General features: G+C 32.7%; 1 protein-coding gene across 1 annotated transcript in view; it reads right to left on the reverse strand.

Moving 5' to 3' along the window:
• The window catches only part of LOC149776720 (SCO-spondin-like), a 106012-nt gene extending 85073 nt beyond the window's left edge, over positions 1 to 20939 (reverse strand). Inside the window, exons 1-7 of the mRNA XM_089941248.1 lie at positions 20732 to 20939; positions 14881 to 15075; positions 13063 to 13133; positions 12204 to 12308; positions 8630 to 8800; positions 7591 to 7787; positions 4674 to 4788 (exon numbers count right to left, since the gene is read on the reverse strand). Coding sequence (XP_089797374.1) covers positions 4674 to 4788; positions 7591 to 7787; positions 8630 to 8800; positions 12204 to 12308; positions 13063 to 13133; positions 14881 to 15075; positions 20732 to 20823 — 946 coding nt within the window. The 5' untranslated portion in view covers positions 20824 to 20939. The remainder of the gene's footprint in view (positions 1 to 4673; positions 4789 to 7590; positions 7788 to 8629; positions 8801 to 12203; positions 12309 to 13062; positions 13134 to 14880; positions 15076 to 20731) is intronic.
• Between the last annotated feature and the right edge of the window lie 993 nt (positions 20940 to 21932).

Here is a 21932-nt window from a genome sequence, read left to right on the forward strand (position 1 = left end):
TTAAATTCGGTGAGGAGTTCATGGTAAGAGTTGTGGAAGAAGGGTTTGTTTCGGATTTTTTCCATCGTGTAGCATAAAAAGAACTTTTGGTTGTTTAATTAGCCAGGGTGGTGTTTCGGAGATGGACATTTTCTGAATTTTAGAAAGATCTATATTTGTAGTGTCAAGGCTGGATGATATTCTAATGCCAAAGGAAGGTATGACGTTTGGTTTATTTTCGTATAAAGTTTTGTATTTGGGTTGAAAAACAGCCGAAAAAGCAGGATTCAGAGGGTTTGATTTTAATTTGAGAGCATACTGTGCGGAAAGCATTTCTCTACGATGTGATAACGGTGGTTCATTCGCCTCAGCTAGAAGGCTTTCACACGGGGATGTTTTAAATGCTCCCAGAGCCAGTCTTATTCCCTGATGATGAATTGGATCAAGCATTTTAAGATATGACCTTCGGGCTGAACCATACACAACGCAACCATAGTCTAGTTTGGAGCGAATAAACGTTCTATATAAATTCAGGATGACTTTTCTATCAGCAACCCCAGTCAGTGTGCGCTACTACTTTAAGTAGGTCAAGTGCTTTTAAGCATTTGGCTTTCAAGTTTTTTAGGTGTGGAATAAAAGTCAGTTTTCTGTCAAAGATAATACCCAAAAATTTTGTTTCCTCAACAAGTGGAATAGGTGTTCTGTCCAGCGTGAGTTTAGGTTCTTCGTGGTGTCGTTGTAATTGACAGAAATGCACGCATACCGTTTTTGATTTCAAGAATTTGAAGCCGTTCGTACTAGCCCAATTTTGAATCTTGTTGATAGGACAAGGAGTAAATGTACTGTTTAATGGGTGGTAACTTATAATCGCAACAAGAATAATTTTCATAAAGCACTTTTCCTAATGAAGTTGTTTGTCATTCTGTATCAATTACATTTATTTTCAAGTTGCCTAACATTTGAAAGATCATTACATTATTCCAATCAGTTACAAGCAACATTCATGTGAACTTTGGAAAGTTGTGTATTACATCTACATTTTTTGTTGCTGAATAGTCTGGTTTACTGCTTCATTTATGACTACAAAGTATGAAGCAGGGAGTGTTAAAACACCATGAAACAGGGTTCCTTTTTCCAAATTCTAGAAATATTTCATGAAACAATCATATTCGTCAAAACTAAAGTTGTTTTTGCTCAATTAGTAAAATATTGATGCAATGATTTCATTGCAAATATTAGTGGTACTTCTCATTCTTGAGGATATCTGAATGTGCTGTTTCAGGAATTCTCTAAACTCGCTACTTCACAATGATGCTATCTGTGAAACAAGGCTCTTTACCTATGAAGTATTTACTTCTCTTGGTTGCCTTACTATCTGTGATCACATTTATGAATGAGTAGGTTAATTTAAGGTAGTTTAATTATATTACATTCACAATAATATTTATAACTGTGTTTGACTGATCAGTTGGAATGAGTTCAACAGATTTATAACCACATGCACTAGGTGTTAGGCATGTAGGGTTTGCATGCCTTTTACCATTTTGTTTATTCAACCTCTTTTATTTGATATAACGGACACAATTAGCATGACAATACAAAGGAGGTCAGCTTTTAATTCAGTGCAATCATACAACATAAACTTCTGGATGCCAGATATCAAAACACAGATTAAGTTCACAGGGAAATGCTCACAGATGTAGCTGTTAGTCAATTGACGCATTTTACATCTGAATACACAAGGCACATTGCATACATATTTTGCTGGATAAAAAAATTATTTCATTTATACTTATTAAAGTACTGCCTCCAGCAGGCATGAGAATCAATCAAAATTTCATTGAATATTGCTAATTTAAGGTGTAATAAGCAGGTCATTTGGAAATAACAAAATACATTACTTATTAAAAGTTGATAATTTCACATTGTTGATTACAATTTCCAGGTACTATCAACCATTTCTGACAATAAACCAAGAGAAACATCAGTTTTATTATAAATTTTGACTGCAATAGTTAGAAAAAGGGGTCCATGCCTCAAGCTGCATTGTAAGCGAGTTCACCAGTTATCAGGATGTGATACTGAGGGAGTGGTTATAGTATTTTACTCAAATTTCAGTAATTTTCACAGGCATTCCACAGTTTCAAAAGAAATAATGGATACGAAGTATACAGCACTTTATTAACCATTGCAATATTTCAATATAAATGAAACAAAATTTTATACAGCTATTATAATTAGATAATATTCATGAGATGGAAGCTGTATTGCAGACTTGATTTCTGAATGTACAAATTATGATGCTTATTTTAATTGCTTGAACAAGACCTCTATCAATAAGCAGCCATGACAAAAGTTTATCATGAAATAATTACTCTGATTTACTCAGAATTCTAACAAAACTCACGACACTGAAAGATGATTCTACTTGTGGGTCATGAAAACTCCACAAAGATACTATGGTAAGATACGGTATTAATATTCTGTTGCTACAATAGATCTGAGAGTTACAGGTCACCGGAGGTCAGCTCCAGGCTCTCACTCAGGTGCAACCCTATATGCCTATGATAACATTCGGGTGACAAACTAGTGTGCATGTTTTCTCTGTTTTAGTCAGTTTTAATCTAGCCATTAAAGTAGTTAGACCAAACCATGTTTTGTGTTATTTAGCAAAACACAACAGATACGACTCTCTTTGATAGCCACCGGCAACAATATCATCCCTCCTTAAATTCTGGCAGTAAAACAGTTTCGAGTTACTTAACTTCGGATCCAACACAAATTCCTACAATGTAATACATCATCTTGATATTTATGTTTTGAGCATAACTAATATGTGATATGTCTTACATTATAGGACTACAGTAGCGTAAAGTTGGTAAAAGTAGTTCAAATATATCTTTATTGCAAAAGTCACAAAATGCTAGTCCTGGCGTTCAGTTTTCTTACAAAGCAACCAACTCCGTTCCCATCAACTTCCATTCAAGCCAATCTAATTTCCGCACATTTTTCAAACCGTTATTTAAACTCGAGTCCCGCTAAAAATTCGAAACGTCAGGTTTGACAAGCATTTTCACTCCCATCAGTTTCCGATACGCGAAGATTTATTGGGAAGTACACGCTTTTGACCAATAAGACAGCTCTTTACAGGTATCATGTTAATAAACGGAACGAATACTATTATAAGGATCGTTGCGGAATACAACCAAACAGACCTTGTTATTTTTTTTTATTATTTTTTTAAATTAAAATAGTTTCGGAGACTGTTAAAAATAGAAGATCCATATAAAGGAAAATCGGATTCAGGTCAGGATAAAAGCAGAATCCTGTTTTAAAATGAAAACGATATTGTGTCTGAGGACAGCTAAATCTAATTCAATGAAAAAATTGGTTAGGGTTAGGGTTATGATACAGTTAACAAGACGAGAAAAATAACATGGAAAGATGTGGAAAGAAGTTATTGTTCCGACAATGAACAATAAAGTAAGAGCCATTAGAAAATGGAAATATAAGTTTAAGTGAAAAGTATTCAAATGAAAAGAAGAAGAAGAAAAAACCAAATTATAATAAATAGAATAAAGGTTTGTTTTTATATCAGTCAATTACTTTTTCTCATTTAATTTTTTCATTGAAATTTCAGTGATAGATTAAAATCACAAAATCTCACTGATATATTCAATTTTTTTTCTTCTCCAAAATCTCTTAAATTTCAGTGAAATTATACTCACAAATTTCACTGATATTTTCAGAACTTTTAGCAAAATCCCAATAAAATGTCACTGAAATTTGAAGAAACACCATAATTTTTCTCAAAAAAGGAATTTCAGTCACATTTTATTTATGGTGTATGCCAAGATAATTCCTCTTAAATTAATTGTGTTATATTATGTTAATTGGTATGTTAGAAAACGCTGATACTATCATGATTTTATATAAAGGGGGATCTTCCCCATGTCACCAAAATAAGAGGGGAGTAGGAAATAATGGGGAGGGTTCTGTGCTGATAACCACCTTTCACATGCTGCTGTCTTAAGGTATGTATGCATATTTAGCTTTGCCAGCTTGAACAAGTAACAGAAATATTCCCTATGGTTGTTATCTACAATTTTGCTAATCTCATAGGTATTGTATCTTGATATCTCTGCGCCAAAATAAGATTTTTCACTTACACGATTTCCAAGTTTCACCTCTTGAAACAGTATTAATCACACTGCATGCATCACAGCTTTTGAAATGCACAAATTTATATTTTTTTTTAAATTTGCACACTTGTGTGCATCTCTGGAAGAAGTCACTTAAAGTTATTTCTGCTTTATGTATTAAAGGCCGTACTTGAAGTTATCATTTTTAGCAGCCTTTGTTCCAGGACAATAACCATAATTCACATTATCAGTTTTAAAGGCCTTTATGCCAAGATGCTCTTTGCCAAATTAAATTCAAATCCAGAGCTTTTTGATAAATTTAAAATGCTGATGTACATAATATTATAATACCGAATGTTGACCGACAATGGACAATAGATGACATACAAGTATTAATGCACGATGAACACTGTACCATACCATAATCTCACATGGATTTATGGCCAGGTGAACTAAAATCCAAGACAGACAAAGAGACACTGAATTATGTAGATACGAAACTGGTCAAAAAGAATGATAGAATCAGAAAGATACATAGATATATAGGCTAACCTCCAACTTGTACAGCTGTTCCCTCTGCAAGATCCAATGGCATTCCATTAACATATGCAATGCCAGCTTCTAATACAACTTCTTGTTCACCAACATAAGCCTGGATTGTGAGTCTCTTTAAAACAAAATTTAAAAAATCAGTGTGTTAATGCAAAAGCACTTTCTCTGCATAATAATTATCTTTCATTTTGCATAAATTGTTATGTTATTTTATGTTATGTTATATTATGTTATGTTATGTTATGTTATGTTAACTTATCTCAGTGCTGTCCAACCTTTTTGACACCATGGGCCACTGAAAAATGTTTTTCTTGAACCCGAGGGCCACAGCAAAAAACTGAAAAGCAACGACTATATAGCTGCTTGAGCTCTGGTGGGCCATTTAAAATGATCTTATCTTATCTTATCTTATCTTATATACTTGCTTATAGGTCAGGTCCAATTACAACAAACAAAAACATAGAGCCTGATCTACTCTTGCATAATGCTCCAACATATCAATCAGACCGAATGTTGTTTGTTATCCTGATTACTCTGAACAGACTGCAAAAATACAGACTTATCTGTGCATTATGAGATGTTAGCACTGGGTCAGATGCACTTTGCAGTGAAACCTGATTTATAAGCAAGTATAGACAGAATGTTATGCTACATTACTGTACATCAAATTACAATTTGTCTTATCTTTTATGTGCAGTACATTTTGGAAAAAATGGAAGGTCAGAAATGTATGCTTACTCTCAAATGCTCTTCCATCACTCAATTTATATACCACTTAGGCAAATACCCATACAGCACTATTACTATATACTATTAGTTGCAGTTAGTCTTCCAGCAGTCAATATATGCCATTTATTCAAATACCCATTGAGAACTCAATTTATCTACCACTTATTCAAATACTGGGGACTCCCCCAGCCCTCACCCATAACCAGTCCTGCTTCATACTCAAGCCCAACTGGCTCAGCCCTTACAGCCAATCCTTTTCCCAAAGTTACGGATCTAATTTGCCGACTTCCCTTACCTACATTGTTCTATCGGATCATAGAAAACTCAGTTTATCTAACATTTATTCAAATACCCATAGAGAACTCAATTTATCTACCACTTGTTTAAATATTCATAGAGAACTCACTTTATCTACCACTTATTCAAATGCTCATAGAAAACTCAATTTATCTACCGCTTATTCAAATGCCCATGGAGAATTCAGTTTATCTACCACTTATTCAAATACCCACTGAGAACTTGTTTTACCTACCACTTATTCAAATACATATTGAGAACTCGGTTTACCTACCACATATTCAAATACCCATAGAGAACTCGGCTTATCTACCAGTTATTCAATTACCCAGAGAACTCAGTTTACCTACCACTTATTCAAATACTCATTGAGAACTCGGTCTACCTGCCACATATTCAAATACCCATAGAGAACTCAGTTTACTTACCACTTATTCAAATACCCATGGAGAACTTGGTTTACCTACCACTTATTCAAATACTCATTGAGAACTCGGTTTAGCTACCACATATTCAAATACCCATAGAGAACTCGGTTTACTTACTGCTTATTCAAATACCCATAGAGAACTCGATTTACCTACCACTTATTCAAATGCCCATAGACAACTCGGTTTACCTACCACATATTCAAATACCCATTGAGAACTCGCTTTACCTACCACTTATTCAAATACCCATTGAGAACTCGGTTTACCTACCACTTGTTCAAATACCCTTCCAGCATAAAAAAAGTAAAAATGGTTATATCATGTTAAAGAATACAACAGTTAGGACATGGAGAAAAGTAAAAATAGTTTTAGCACAGTAAACAATTTCAATCTGCCTGATAGTTACCATGAAATTCACATCAAAACAGTTTATTTGTGTCACAACTGATTTTCAAGGCTTTGCATTATCCAGCTACTGTTGACGCTTTTCCTGCCTGTTTCTACAGTTACATACGTGTTAGATTTCAAGAGCAAATAATATTATTTTCTATATATATATTATTGACAATAATTTTCCTAAGCAACGTTTTCATCAGCATCTTTGTTCAGCACAGAAAAAGAAGAAAGAAGACACATGGAATTAATACATATAAACCACTCCAGTGGCCTAGTGGTTAGAGCGTTTGACTTGGATGTGGGAGGTCGCAGGTTCAAACCCCAGCTGAGTCATACCAAAGACTTATAAAAATGGTACTAGCAACTGCCTCACTATGTGCATAGCATTAAGATGTTAGTGTTAGGACTGGTCAACCTGTTGTCATGATAATGTGACTGGGTGGGACATCATGCTACATGTCTGCTGCATGATGCCTCAGTGCTAGACATCACTATAAACTGCCACACTGCAGATATCATAGTGATATGACTGGAAAATTATTAAAGCTACATTAAAAATCCAAATCACACAGACACACACACATTACATGTAAAACATCTGGAACCAAATTAAAACTACAACTGTAATGTATAGATCTTTATGTTTAATATAACTTGACTGGTTCTTTGTTTACATCTATTGCTTCAGTAAAGTTAGTTCTGCACACAGTAAACATGAGTAACTATCTCCATTCATACAGCAGTAACATGGGCAACTTGTAATAACCCTGACATTTCTGCAAAATGTTGTCAGAAATATACAATAAAATCTGTCATCAAATTTTGTATTATATAGTAATCATTCCTATTTCACAGTATATTAGCCACAATAGCTAAAATAATAATAATAATAATAATAATAATAATAATAATCATCATCATAATGATAATGATAATACTATTATAATAATAACAACAATTGAGAGGTTAAAACCATATTTTTTGTGTGCAAAACTTCTTTCCTTGCTCAGAAACTACCGGTAGTTAACAGACATGGAAAAAGAATTTTAAATATTTATTATTACCTTCCTGCATGTCAGGCAGCTGGAGCAGTTAATAACTTTCATGTCAATTCTCCATCCCTTTTGAGCATCACTGGCCAGGTTGTAGTAGCATGAGCCACCATACTGATATCCCATTCCATCAAATGTCCGATAATGGCTGTCACCAAAATTGGCACATGTTCTATAAGGCAGATTATTCATCTGCTTAACAAATGTGGCTAAAAGGAAAATAGGACAAATTTAAAATGTTTTTTTACAAGCGATTGGATTGGATCGAATTGCATCAAATGAAGCGCACATAAAAAAATCTGCTTGTGTATTTTAATGTATTAGAAATGGTTAAATATAGTTCTGTTATATATTTCTTGTGATTTTACAACCGTTTTTAATTATAATAATTGAACATTATAATGAAATTATAAAGCTTGAAAGCTGAATACACAAATCAAATGCCATTCATATTATCTGCTTGAGTGATTTACTGGTTAATTATGTAAATGAATCAGAGATGAAATAGATGACTTTATTTATCTATCCACATTATTTTTACTAAGTTACTTACATTTGCAGAAAACTATTAATATAAAACTCACTAAATATCAAGTAGATATCAAATACAACAGAGTTAAAAATAAAAGAAAATGGTGTGTTGAGGGAAGATTTTCATTATATATATACATATATATATATATATATATATATATATATATATATATATATATATATATATATATATATATATATATATATATATATATTACATTCACCTCTGTGTGTGTGTGTGTTAAATGTTGTACCACTGTATTTTGATATGCAATGGAAATATTATGGAAACATAAGGGACAATTTTGAAATAATATGGATAGATATGAAGCTTGACGAAAGGTAGGAGTAAGAGAGAAAAATTTATTCAGGCTTATTTTAACTCTTCAACATATCCAAATGGTGATCATACAATTTACTCGGAACATCATCTGCATAGAACAACAGGAAATGGATCAGAATTGATGGAATAAGTAGGGAGTTTTCAATCCCATGCATTTTGTGTTCATAATTTTACCTTTGTATTCTGGACACTTCTTGCATGATCTTTGACTGCCCCAGCTGTTTCCTGAACCCTCACAACATGCTTCCTTTTCCACCAGCCGTGAGCCTGTACCTAGATCTATGAATGGTCCATAACAATCCTTTGCTTGGTAACAGTACTGAAGGTTACTATTCAAGTCGATGGCTTTTAAAAAGTGAAAATAAAAAAATCATTTAGAATCAGTCTGTATATTACTAAGTGTCTGTGTTGTTCAAATTACCTACCAGTAATATTTGACAAATACATATTGTGTTTTAATTGCTTGGATTCAATAAATGGACAGATATTCAGCCTATTTAGTCAATTGTGAAGCACTAAGAAATTCTGAATATTTTTCTTCTAATAAACCAAAAAATGTTTTTTGATGTCATTATATTTCGTGGATTTAGTTTTCAATAGTGTTCATTATTGGTTTCTGTCTGTTTTATAAATATGCTGCAAAGAGTCTACAAAATGCTTTAATTCAGTGTTGCCACATGACCAAAGAGTCAACAAAAAGTTTTAATTCATTGTTGCCACATGACCAAAGAGTCTACAAAAAGCTTTAAATCAATGTGACATACCTAACATTGCTACATGACCAAAGAGTCTACAAAAAGCCTTAAATCAGTGTGACATACCTAACATTGCCACATGACCAAAGATTCTACAAAAAGTTTTAATTCAATGTGACAAACCTAATGTTGCCACATGACCAAAGATTCTACAAAAAGTTTTAATTCAATGTGACAAACCTAATGTTGCCACATGACCAGAGATTCTACAAAAAGCTTTAATTCAATGTGACAACCATAATGTTGCCACATGACCAAAGATTCTACAAAAAGCTTTAATTCAATGTGACAAACATAATGTTGCCACATGAACAAAGATTCTACAAAAAACTTTAATTCAGTGTGACAAACCTAATGTTGCCAATGACCAGAGATTCTACAAAAAGCTTTAATTCAATGTGACAAACCTAATGTTGCCACATGACCAGAGATTCCACAAAAGGTTTTAATTCAATGTGACAAACTTAATATTGCCACATGACCAGATATTCTACGAAAAGGTTTAATTCAATGTGACAAACTTAATGTTGCCACATGACCAAAGATTCTACCAAAAACTTTAATTCAATGTGACAAACCAAATGTTGGCACTTGAACAAAGATTCTACAAAAAGTTCTAATTCAATGTGACAACTTAATGTTGTCACATGACCAAAGATTCTACCAAGAACTTTAATTCAATGTGACAAACCAAATGTTGGCACTTGAACAAAGATTCTACAAAAAGTTTTAATTCAATGTGACAATTTAATGTTGTCACATGACCAAAGATTCTACAAAAAGCTCTAATTCATTGTGACAAACTTAATGTTGCCATATGACCAAATATTCTACAAAGAGCTTTAATTCAATGTAACAAACCTTATATTGCCACATGAACAAAGATTCTACAAAAAAACTTTAATTCAATGTGACAAACCTAATGGTGCCAATGACCAGAGATTCTACAAAAAGCTTTAATTCAATTTGACAAACTTAATCTTGCCTCATGACCAGAGATTCTACAAAAAGCTTTAATTCAATGTGACAAAAATAATGTTGCCACATGACCAAAGATTCTACAAAAAGCTCTAATTCATTGTGACAAACTTAATGTTGCCATATGACCAAATATTCTACAAAGAGCTTTAATTCAGTGTGACAAACCTAATGTTGCCATATGACCAGATATTCTACGAAAAGGTTTAATTCAATGTGACAAACTTAATGTTGCCACATGAACAAAGATTCTACAAAAAACCTTTAATTCAATGTGACAAACCTAATGTTGCCAATGACCAGAGATTCTACAAAAAGCTTTAATTCAATGTGACAAACCTAATGTTGCCACATGACCAGAGATTCTACAAAAAGCTTTAATTCAATGTGACAAACATAATGTTGCCACATGACCAGAGATTCTACAAAAAGTTTTAATTAAATGTGACAAACTTAATGTTGCCACATGACCAGAGATTCCACAAAAAGTTTTACTTAAATGTGACAAACATAATGTTGCCACATGACCAGAGATTCTACAAAAAGTTTTACTTAAATGTGACAAACATAATGTTGCCACATGACCAGAGATTCTACAAAAGTTTTAATTAAATGTGATAAACCTAATGTTGCCACATGACCAGATATACTACAAAAAGGTTTAATTCAATGTGACAAACTTAATGTTGCCACATGACCAAAGATTCTATCAAGAACTTTTAATTCAATGTGACAAACCAAATGTTGGCACTTGAACAAAGATTCTACAAAAAGCTTTAATTCAATGTGACAAACATAATGTTGCCACATGACCAAAGATTCTACAAAAAACTTTAATTCATTGTGACAAACCTAATGTTGCCAATGACCAGAGATTCTACAAAAAGCTTTAATTCTATCTGACAAACCAGATGTTGCCACATGACCAGAGATTCTACAAAAAGCTTTAATTCAATGTGACAAACATAGTGTTGCCACACGACCAAAGATTCTACAAAAAGTTTTAATTCAATGTGACAAACATAATGTTGCCACATGACCAAAGATTCTACCAAGAACTTTAATTCAATGTGACAAACCAAACGTTGGCACTTGAACAAAGATTCTACAAAAAGCTTTAATTCAGTGTGACAAACCTAATGTTGCCACATGACCAGAGATTCTACAAAAAGCTTTAATTCAATGTGACAACCATAATGTTGCCACATGACCAAAGATTCTACAAGAAGGTTTAATTCAATGTGACAAACATAATGTTGCCACATGAACAAAGATTCTACAAAAAACTTTAATTCAGTGTGACAAACCTAATGTTGCCAATGACCAGAGATTCTACCAAGAACTTTAATTCAATGTGACAAACCAAATGTTGGCACTTGAACAAAGATTCTACAAAAAGCTTTAATTCAATGTGACAAACATAATGTTGCCACATGACCAAAGATTCTACCAAGAACTTTAATTCAATGTGACAAACCAAATGTTGGCACTTGAACAAAGATTCTACAAAAAGCTTTAATTCAATGTGAAAACCTAATGTTGTCATATGACCAAAGATTCTACAAAAAAAACTCTAATTCATTGTGACAAACTTAATGTTGCCACATGACCAGAGATGCTACAAAAGCTTTAATTCAATGTGAAAACTTAATGTTGCCACATGACCAAATATTCTACAAAGAGCTTTAATTCAATGTAACAAACTTAATATTGCCACATGAACAAAGATTCTACAAAAAACTTTAATTCAGTGTGACAAACCTAATGTTGCCACATGATCAGAGATTCTACAAAAAGCTTTAATTCAATGTGACAAACAAAATGTTGTCACATGACCAAAGACTCTACCAAAAGCTTTAATTCAATGTGACTTGTGTGTGTGCGTGCGTGCATACTACATACATATATATACGTACGTATGTACACACACACACACGCACACATACATACATACATACATAGAAACACAAATGGATATAGAGACACATACATAAATTGATAAATAGGATACTTACCTAGCAAATTTTCTTCACATGTGAAGCCTCCATAGCCCGCTGTACATTCACACATACTTGGCCCAACACAGTAGCCATTACTGCCACACAGTGGGTTGCATATTGCTAAATAATAATAATTATATATATATATATATATATATATATATATACATGAGAAGTTTGACAACATGAGGTAACTATATAATCAGTCAGAAGTTAGGATTTCAAGGCATGCAAGATCTGTGCAATTCAATATGTTAATGAAACAATTGACTTTCGAAAACGTATAAATGACCACAAAAGCCACATGGCTGCAAAAATTAACGCAAAATTTGCCAACCACTACATCTTGAATGGACATTCAAGATGTTACATATGATTAAATCTAAGCTAAGGGGGACAGACACAAATGCACACATAAGGGGCGATACTGGATACTACAGTTGAAAATCATGGGAATTAGGCATAAACAAAAACATCTAACTCTCACGTTTTAGCCTTGTCAAAATTACAGCCAGTCTTTATTTTTGCACTTGATGCAAATTGTGCGCTAATATCTATGCAAGTAATTACATTATTATTATCATTATTATTATTATCATTATTATTATTATTATTGTTGTTGTCACTATACATAATTACTGTAATATATTTCCTTACAACTTCCTTGCACAACTCTACTGGGATATAAATTGCAATTTCTGGCATCATTCTCTCACAACTTCGTCTCGTCTTTTGTTCTTAACTTGGAATTAGGTCAAAACATACTGCTTGGTTCGTAATGTGATGGGCACAAGAGCCCGCTCATCTGTTATATATATATATATATATATATATATATCTGTGTGTGTGTGTGTGTTTATGCAATGTTCATCACCTTTGCTGCAACTGACACCTTCCCATCCAGGACAGCATGTATCAGTATCAGTGTTCACCTTTTCCACCATTCTGTAATAAATAAATAAATAAATAAATAAATAAATAAATTATTCTAGAAGCGTATATTTTCGTACTCTTGTCAGAAACTCCATAGGAAACATGTTTAAAACATTATTTGAATCATCAGCTGGTCCAAAAGGAATTACTGCTACTGACACCACCACCCATTCTCCTTTGTGCCAATATATATATATATATATATATATATATATATATATATATATATATATATATATATATATATATATATATATATATATATATACATGCATACACCTCCTGGGAATGCCCATGAACCCAACCCCACTATTACAAATAGATTTAAAATTTCAAGTCAATCACTCTTTGCATCATTAGGAAGTCCTAAAGTAATAAGATTAACTTTTGCGAGGACTCTAACACCATTTTAGCATCATACTAAAATATTCAACAACTCTGCCAGAATGTATGCACTTCAGAATGAGAATGTCACGACGTACTGAAACAAACAAAATGAATGAAGTAGTATTTAAAGGCACGATTGTCTGTTACACATTTTTAAATTAAAAATACTTGAAAAAGGTTATGGTGCAAACTCACAACACAGTCTTTATATTTACATCTTGATTTATTTGGTGGGGGTATTTTAGAGGTCGTAAGAAAAGTACCAAAATGATCCAGTTATCAATCCTTTCATATGGTTTTCAATGTTAACAAGAGGCACAGGAACAAATTAACACCAGGGTTTGTATGGTGTTTTATGCTGCCTGGTTACAAGTACTGTTCACATTTTTATCTAATTACGAAAGCTCTAGGTGGATTAATGCATACACACGCTGTTATTCGTAAATGTATTCCATGTAAAGGTTTTGTTCATGACTATAGATTGAAAGGGTTATTTGTAAATATCATACTACATAGCTGATTTTTGTCTATTATTGTGAAATTTATCTTAAGACAATCATTAATTGTAGGCAAACATGTTTACTTGGATCTGAGATTTAAACACTGGATTGCTAAATGTGCTGGAAATGAACTTTGGATCCTCATCCTGGTCCTCTTATTGTGTCTTAATATTTTATCTTGAATTTGTTTACATCATAATTATTTAATCCTATATTAAATTTCAGTTGTGTTGAGATTTAATTGGAGAGAATTTAATTATTTAAATTATTCTTTGGAATTACAGAGTGCTCATTAATGCTTAAAGACTTAATCACTAGCTTGGTGTATTATGAATTGATTTAGAGACATGTTCGATTAAAGCATTGAGATGCATCATAACTTTTAACACATCAACACTATTCTAGGTTATTGGTACATCAGCAACTGTTAGTTATTTTTAAATATTCATTTTTTATTCTATGGAAGCAAATTATTTGGTGAATTTGACAAACTTGCTTGCTTTCGCTGTTTTATTTTCTGTTCTTCTGTTACTTAGTGTCATACCATTGACTCGTAACAACACGCATATATCTATCTATCTATCTATCTATCTATCTATCTATCTATCTATATATATATATATATATATATATATATATATATATATATATATATATATATATATAGTACACTTTAATGATTTTAGCTCAACAGAGTTTTATCCCTAGTGTTGACACGTTAAATATATAGAACCAATCCCTAGTACGACATTGTTTTCGCTTGTATTTATGTTGACCCGACATAATTTGATTTACTGAAATTATTACACTGCATCCCACAGCAAAATCCGACGACAAAAATAAATATTAAATAGACATCATAAATAGTATACCTTTGAAACGTGCACTGCATATTGCTTTGCGTTTCTACTGTGGTTGTCAGCAGTTGATTGATCTCCTTGGAGGTGAGATTGCCGAACCCTGATGCCACCTTGTCTAAAGTCCATCCTTCCACTGTCTGTAGCATGAATTCCCGACATGGCGCCACACTTACATTCTTAACCGTTACCATTGTATTGCAGAAATGGCTATACAAACAAGAGGAAGAGAGATGGAAGAACTTTTGAATGATATGAGAAACTAATAGATACTGTTGATGCAACAATCAATGCCGGATTAAACCTTATGGAGACCCTTAGACCCCCCCTCCCCCGCAAATTATCTCCAAATACATTTTATTAATATTACTTTAAAACATTGTCGCGGGGCCCTTAGGCCGATGCCTACTCGGCCTAGTTGGTAATCTGACACTGACAAGAATCTAATATCTTTTTGCAATTGATAACAAATAAAGAAACACCTTCTCTTTAAATGCAACTTGTCAATATGTTGCTGCTGACTATAGTTTCACTCAATTTGCCATAATTTTAATCAACTTTTTTCTTTGCTACCAATGATTTTTATACTGAATATTCAGTAGCCATCAAAAATAGAAACCAAGTTATACTATTTTTAATTTTCTAGAAATATATTCACTTGAGAAACTTTTGAGGAATACCTCCGATTTTTTGTTTTCAAGAAACACGTTTCCGGATGTATAATTTTAAGAACATTAAAGGCCAAGCCCTTTGCTCTGAAAATGTGCAGGCTAAAGTACATTTTCTCTGTTTTCATTTATTTAAAAGAAAAAGGAGAGGCAAACGCAAATTCAGAGAGTGGGGGGGGGGGGGGAAGAAGGAAAAAAAAGAAATAGAAATAAAAATGCAGAGAGAGAGAGAGAGAATGGGGGGGAAGTGAAGAGAAAGAAATAAAAATGGAGAGAGAGAGAGAAGAAAATGAGAGACAAGACAGAGAGACAGACGGACAGAGATATTGATGCGTGTGTTCTTATGCCTACACCAGATAATGTATATTTCGCATGTGTACTGAATATATATAAGAGAACAGTGTCAGTAAAACAAAAATAATTTCTAAACAGATTCTACACACGGAAAGAGCACACCAATTTCGATATTTCAACTCTAGATGGACTTTATTAGCATAAAGGTATGCCATTTGTATGAAACTTTTTCTATCAATATATCCGCGTTTAATGAACATGATACTAACTGGTCTGGTTAATTGTGCTCAATGACGGATTAACACAGTATTTGATAATTTTTGTGAATTCATTCAAAAACATTCTGGATTGTATCTTTCAGATACATCAGGACATTAAAGACTATTGGAATTCATTCGGAACGTTCAAAGTTTTGGACAAGTCATTGGATAGTTTATATTTTTGTTATTTAATTTACATACTGCAACACCTTTGTTTTGAATTTTCACTTTATATTCTAAGGAAATAAACTGCTTCTTTGGTTTTACTAAACTTCTTGGTTTCGCTTCTTTCCATTACATAGTTTAACATCTGGTGTCATAACACCTCACTACACTTTCCTCGATGACACGTTTTCCTATCATGATCATGATTGATCATCATTAGCTTTAGAGAGGTACGGTTATTAGTCCTGTGTTCGCCTGACTTTAAAATAGGCTTTCTTTCCACTTTATGGATGTAAGTATACTTTATAAATAAATGTATACACACACGCGCTACCCACCTCCGACTAACGACTTACTTTCTACTTTTGCTTCTAATCTATTTTCATCCTGCATACCAGACCTAACTATAATCCTGACATTGTAAGAAGTATCATGTACAAGATAACTTTATAAAGGGAGCACGGTAGCGTATATGTATTATTATATACCGTATGTATTAGTAAATATCATATGTATAATTATATCATATAAAAAGTTTTAGCCTAACAGCCCAAGACAGCATTGTAAAAAGTCATACTGTTTTGATAAAATCTCTTGTTAACACCGTCTTTTTCTGCTTTCCATTTAAATGCTTATATAACCACGTTACTAACTTCGTTCAGCTTTAAAACGTTTAGTGAAAACTGGTAAGGAAATAGTCTGTGTTCGAATCAAGTGAATATAATCGTTACGATTTAAAACTTTTGCTCTTAAAAATATTTTAAAACGTTCGATGGAAACAAACATATCGATTTAATTTTGAATCACTGGCATTGAATAAGTTCAGACCAAATGTTAAATGAGGATATCCCATGATGTGGTGCTAAATGACCAATTAGGAACAAAACATATATGTGCGAACTGGTTACATCTATATATCATAAGGATATTATTAAATTCTTAGTCACGACCAACTCGACTCAGTACTTGCGCAGTATGTCTCATTTAGCATAAGACTGTGCAAAATTGCAAACTTAACTTTGAAGTATATACATTGTAAAGTTCGTTAGCAGGAAGGTGTACTCAGGTATTCGTGTTAGTGTATATTGTTATCAAAACTAAGATAAGAAACATACACATTCACGTCGTTTTAATATTCCCTCAACGCCAGAACATGTGATGGCATTTTCATATACAAGTCTGGCAGTTAATATCACTCTTCATTTCGTCTTTAATTTTATATTTTGGAGAATACAATCTTAAATCTTTATCGAAGTAATTAATACAACATTTAATAGTAGTCTACAATTTAATAAAATGTATGGGCCTTGCATAAAGTTACCATCTGACACATAACAAAAGACAGGACTGAAACACCAGCGAACATAACTGCAGTTTCACTTTTATATAAAATGTCATGGTCTATCAACTATCAATGAAATCCCGATCCATTAGAGCTAACTGTCAGAATGTAGACATTGTAGTTTTACTATATATCAAACAAATTCTAATTGGGGGGGGGGGGGGACATGACTGTCTGAGTTTCAATTGATTTTACGTGTTTGTAACCATATTGGATTTTTTTGGCGAACTGACTAACGCATCTTTACGTAAGACACAGATATTTTTTTCCGTCGACCATATACAAATGTTATTATTAGAAAATTTAAAAGAACTCCGTCATTCCGTCTTTCTTCTTCTTTTATTTCTAGTCTATCTGGTGCGTTTTAGTTTTAAGTTTGCAGATATATATATACCACTTAGTAAGAAAATAAGCAATATAAAATCAGGTATGTTTTAAATCCTAACATTGAGCCATTATAGTATGGCTCGCATATTTGTATTAATGACAACGGACTGTAAACTATAAATGTTAATTGTATTATTCATTCTCATTGCTACATGTTGTATTTGTAAAAGCATTGATTGTAAGCATTACCTAGAATATTAAAGCTATAATAACGACTTTAAATACCAATTGGATATGTTGGCGTGTCATTTATTTTCGACTTCTAAATTTCTGTAACAGTGATACATAAAAGCCCCAAATCAGTAGAAATGTATATCCAAATGGCAAGTTCATTCAGTGTACTTTTAAATCAGTTATTATTTAATGCTAATAGTATCATCATTATAAATGCTGCTGATTTTTAACTATGTAATTAATTATATTTCAGAAGTTCAAATAAGTAAGTAAGGACACCTATACAAGTTTTTTTTTTATTGTATCCTTTCCTTGTTACGAATATTTTCGTATATTTCTTTGTCTGCGAATATAAAAATAGAATTCAAACAATTGTTATGTCTTTGTCATTATGTAATGAATGTTTTGATTCGTAATTTAAGGTATATCTTTAGCTACATCAAGCTTGTATCGAGCATACTGTTTTCATGAGTCACTGTGGTCAGGAATATACGAACACTGGCAATGCCTGTTCACCAATCGACTTGAAAGTTGTATTTAGATTACATTTATTTCGTCTGTTCTAAATGCAAACATAAATATCTAAAATATGGTTTGCTGAAAATAATACTCATATTGATTCTATTTTGATTTTGGATTAAAATATAACGCTGCTGGTAAACGATTTAAAATGTTTTCCGCGATTCATTAGCTGAAATAGTTTTATCATATCTTTCTCAAAATTGTTGGAAATGTACAGTACCGGATTAAACCCTGTGGAGATCCTTATACCCTTAGGTAGTCTAAATCTTGACCCCGCTCCCATCGCAAATTATCTCCTAATACGTTTTGTCAATAGTATTTTGTTCCGTTGTCGCGTGGCCCCTAGGTCGGTGCCTACTCTGTCTATTTGGTAATCCGGCACTGGAAATTTATTTTAAATATGTATTAATATTACTATACAAATAACAATTTTCACTAAGACACATGGCGTATACATGGAAGGGGGAGGGACGGATAGAACTCCACCCACCCCAATGATATTCTTGGATAGGATGCCTAAATACATTTAGTTTTTTATAAGTAACTTAGACAACTTATTTAAGAGCTTTAAAGAGACCGATGTTTTAACCATAGTCAATTTACATTTTGAACAAATGTAATTAACGGACACAAAAATCTCCGCTAATACCTAAAATGTAGGGTTGAAAGAAAATCCCGCGAAAATATCAACCTCTTTAAGGAGCAATATAAATTGATAAGACATTAACTGGGAAATACAAAAATGATGCCTTAGCCAAACTTAGAACAAGAGCATATATAACTGTTTCATTTCTATCATATACTTCCTACATATTAAATGGTTATAAAGTATTAACTTTAAAATGCATTTATATCTTTCGTCGTTTTTGAGCTTGCTAGTCTTAATTTTCAGTAGTCTTTGGGGGGTTTATAGAAAACAATGCAAACATGCAACCAGCTAATGGTCTTTCTACAGATTTCCGCACGACATAAATTTTAGGCGGGGAAGGTATTTTATTTCTGACTAAATTACATTCCTTCATGAACGGTCCATTAGGATCATTTTGGCGGGGCCCCTGGATTTACGCGCTTGGCCCCCTGTACGTACAGCATTTGGAAACAAAGTTTTAAATAAATCAATTAACTTAAAATGTTCTTCGATCGCTTTAAAATTACGTTCTCTGTATATAAATATATATTTGTTTTAAATTACTAAAGCTCTGATCCTCTGTGAGCGCTGGGCATGATTGGGCTAAATCGGTCCAATCGGCCTAATGATGGCCCTGCATTCCTTCAAAAGACTCTTGTAATTTAAATGAATGTAACCAACGTTATGTTTGTACGAATTTTATCACGAGTTTAATATACAGTCTTCATTTAGGTGAATATCAAAGACCCAAAAATAAACTAGCTTATTTTATAATTTACCTTAATAGCTAAATGAACTCGAGAATGAAAAAGTTTCGGATTTGTTGCACGCACGCACAAAAGATTATATGCTTTTTTAGTTGAAGTACTGCTTACGCGTGGTGTGTGTGTGTGTGTGTGTGTGACCTAAATTGGAAAACGTCACGAGAAAATAGCCAAATTGCTCCGTTTAGATCTAACGCGTTTTTCTCGGGGGACAATAAAGAATACACACATAGAATATAAACACACACACACACACACACACACACACACACACACACACAGAATGGTGACACCACAATAAATAGTTCTAAAATTTACATTAGGCATGGAGAAGTAAAATTGCCCAGAGAAATGAAAAATGATCAAACCGAAGAAAATGAAGAAAATATAAAATGACATAAGACATTTTAGAAATAAATATATAAAAGGTTTAAAGTATAAAGTTTACTATTAAATGAAATTTACATTTTCGAAATAAACCTGTTAACTAAAAAAAAATCTTAAATGAAACATTCTGCACATTGAGTATCCAGTGCAAAACAAATGTCAAGAGTTTGAGTAAAGAGGAAAATATGTCTTGACTATATTGTCTTGAGAATATGTTTTGGTAACATGCAAGAAAGGAAAACAAAATTAAAAGAAAAATAGACATTGGTGCTTACGATGCTGCTGCCTTTTGAATTGTCCATGTGGTTGTTGCGGCAATGAAAATCCATGTAGTCAGTCTCAGATAGAGGGATTTGGGCTCTGCCATTCCCTAAATGGGAACTTAAGTTGGTCGGTTGGTCGTTGTGCTAGAATTAATTTCACTTGAAGATTGTTGGTACCAAAAACGAAAAAGAACGACGGGGAAGAGGCAGGTAATTTCAAACGCGCTCCCTTCTAACATATCATGTGTGTCGGTCTCTTTTATATCCCTAACCACACCCGTCTGGATAATTTATGCAATTATTTACTGTAACCAATCTGGAAAGTTGCGTTCTTTTAAGGCCCAAGACGGGATTGTACCCGATACATATATAAAGTCCTTATATAGACTAGTAAACATATAGTGATATTTTATAGGAATTTTTTTTAGCAGGATATCCTTTATAATATCTGCAATTTAAGCATTCTTTATTTAAAACAAATATGATTTAAGCAACTCTTCAAAAAAGCACTTTGAATATTTCGGATTGAAATTTTGAAGAAACTTTTTCAGACTATTTTCCCCTCTGGTAAACCCCGAAATATGATCCCATCCTAGAATATTGATTGAAACAATATGGAGACAGTCAAACCCTCAGTATAATCGAAATAATTAATGATTAGTTTATCAATTATCAACTCAAAAGGAAGAGATGTCGGTAACATATGGCACAAAATGTACCATAATTCTGCCTTTCACAGCAAATTTTATTGACTTGTAAAGGAAAACTAACATGATTGCCTAAACAGTAACTGACAGGCAATTAAAATGCCCATAGTGAATCACGAGAGAGAGAGAGAGAGAGAGAGAGAGGATGTATTTTGATGTTTATAAAGTGTGAAACTGCTATATAAGTTTTCGTTTTTATTTTTAATTACAGTTTTTAATTTCTGTCGAAGTAGAATATCATGCATGAATTTTTGGTACATGTACATTTATTTGAAAATATTAATTTTTTAGAAAATAGAGCATACATGCTAGATTTTATAAAAATAATATGTTTAATCTCACTAATTAAGCATGATATTATCATACTTGGAACCTTTTTACAGTCAAATCCGACCATTTCAATGATTACATTGATAATGACACGAAGTGAGGAATAAATAAATTTTGACCTGGCATAAAAAGACACAGATAGATAGATAAATAGATGCCTAGGTATCTAGATTGGT

The sequence above is a fragment of the Sinohyriopsis cumingii genome, chromosome 18 (assembly GCF_028554795.1).
Source record: "Sinohyriopsis cumingii isolate HCF-2022 chromosome 18, ASM2855479v2, whole genome shotgun sequence".
Taxonomy (NCBI): Eukaryota; Metazoa; Mollusca; class Bivalvia; order Unionida; family Unionidae; genus Sinohyriopsis; species Sinohyriopsis cumingii.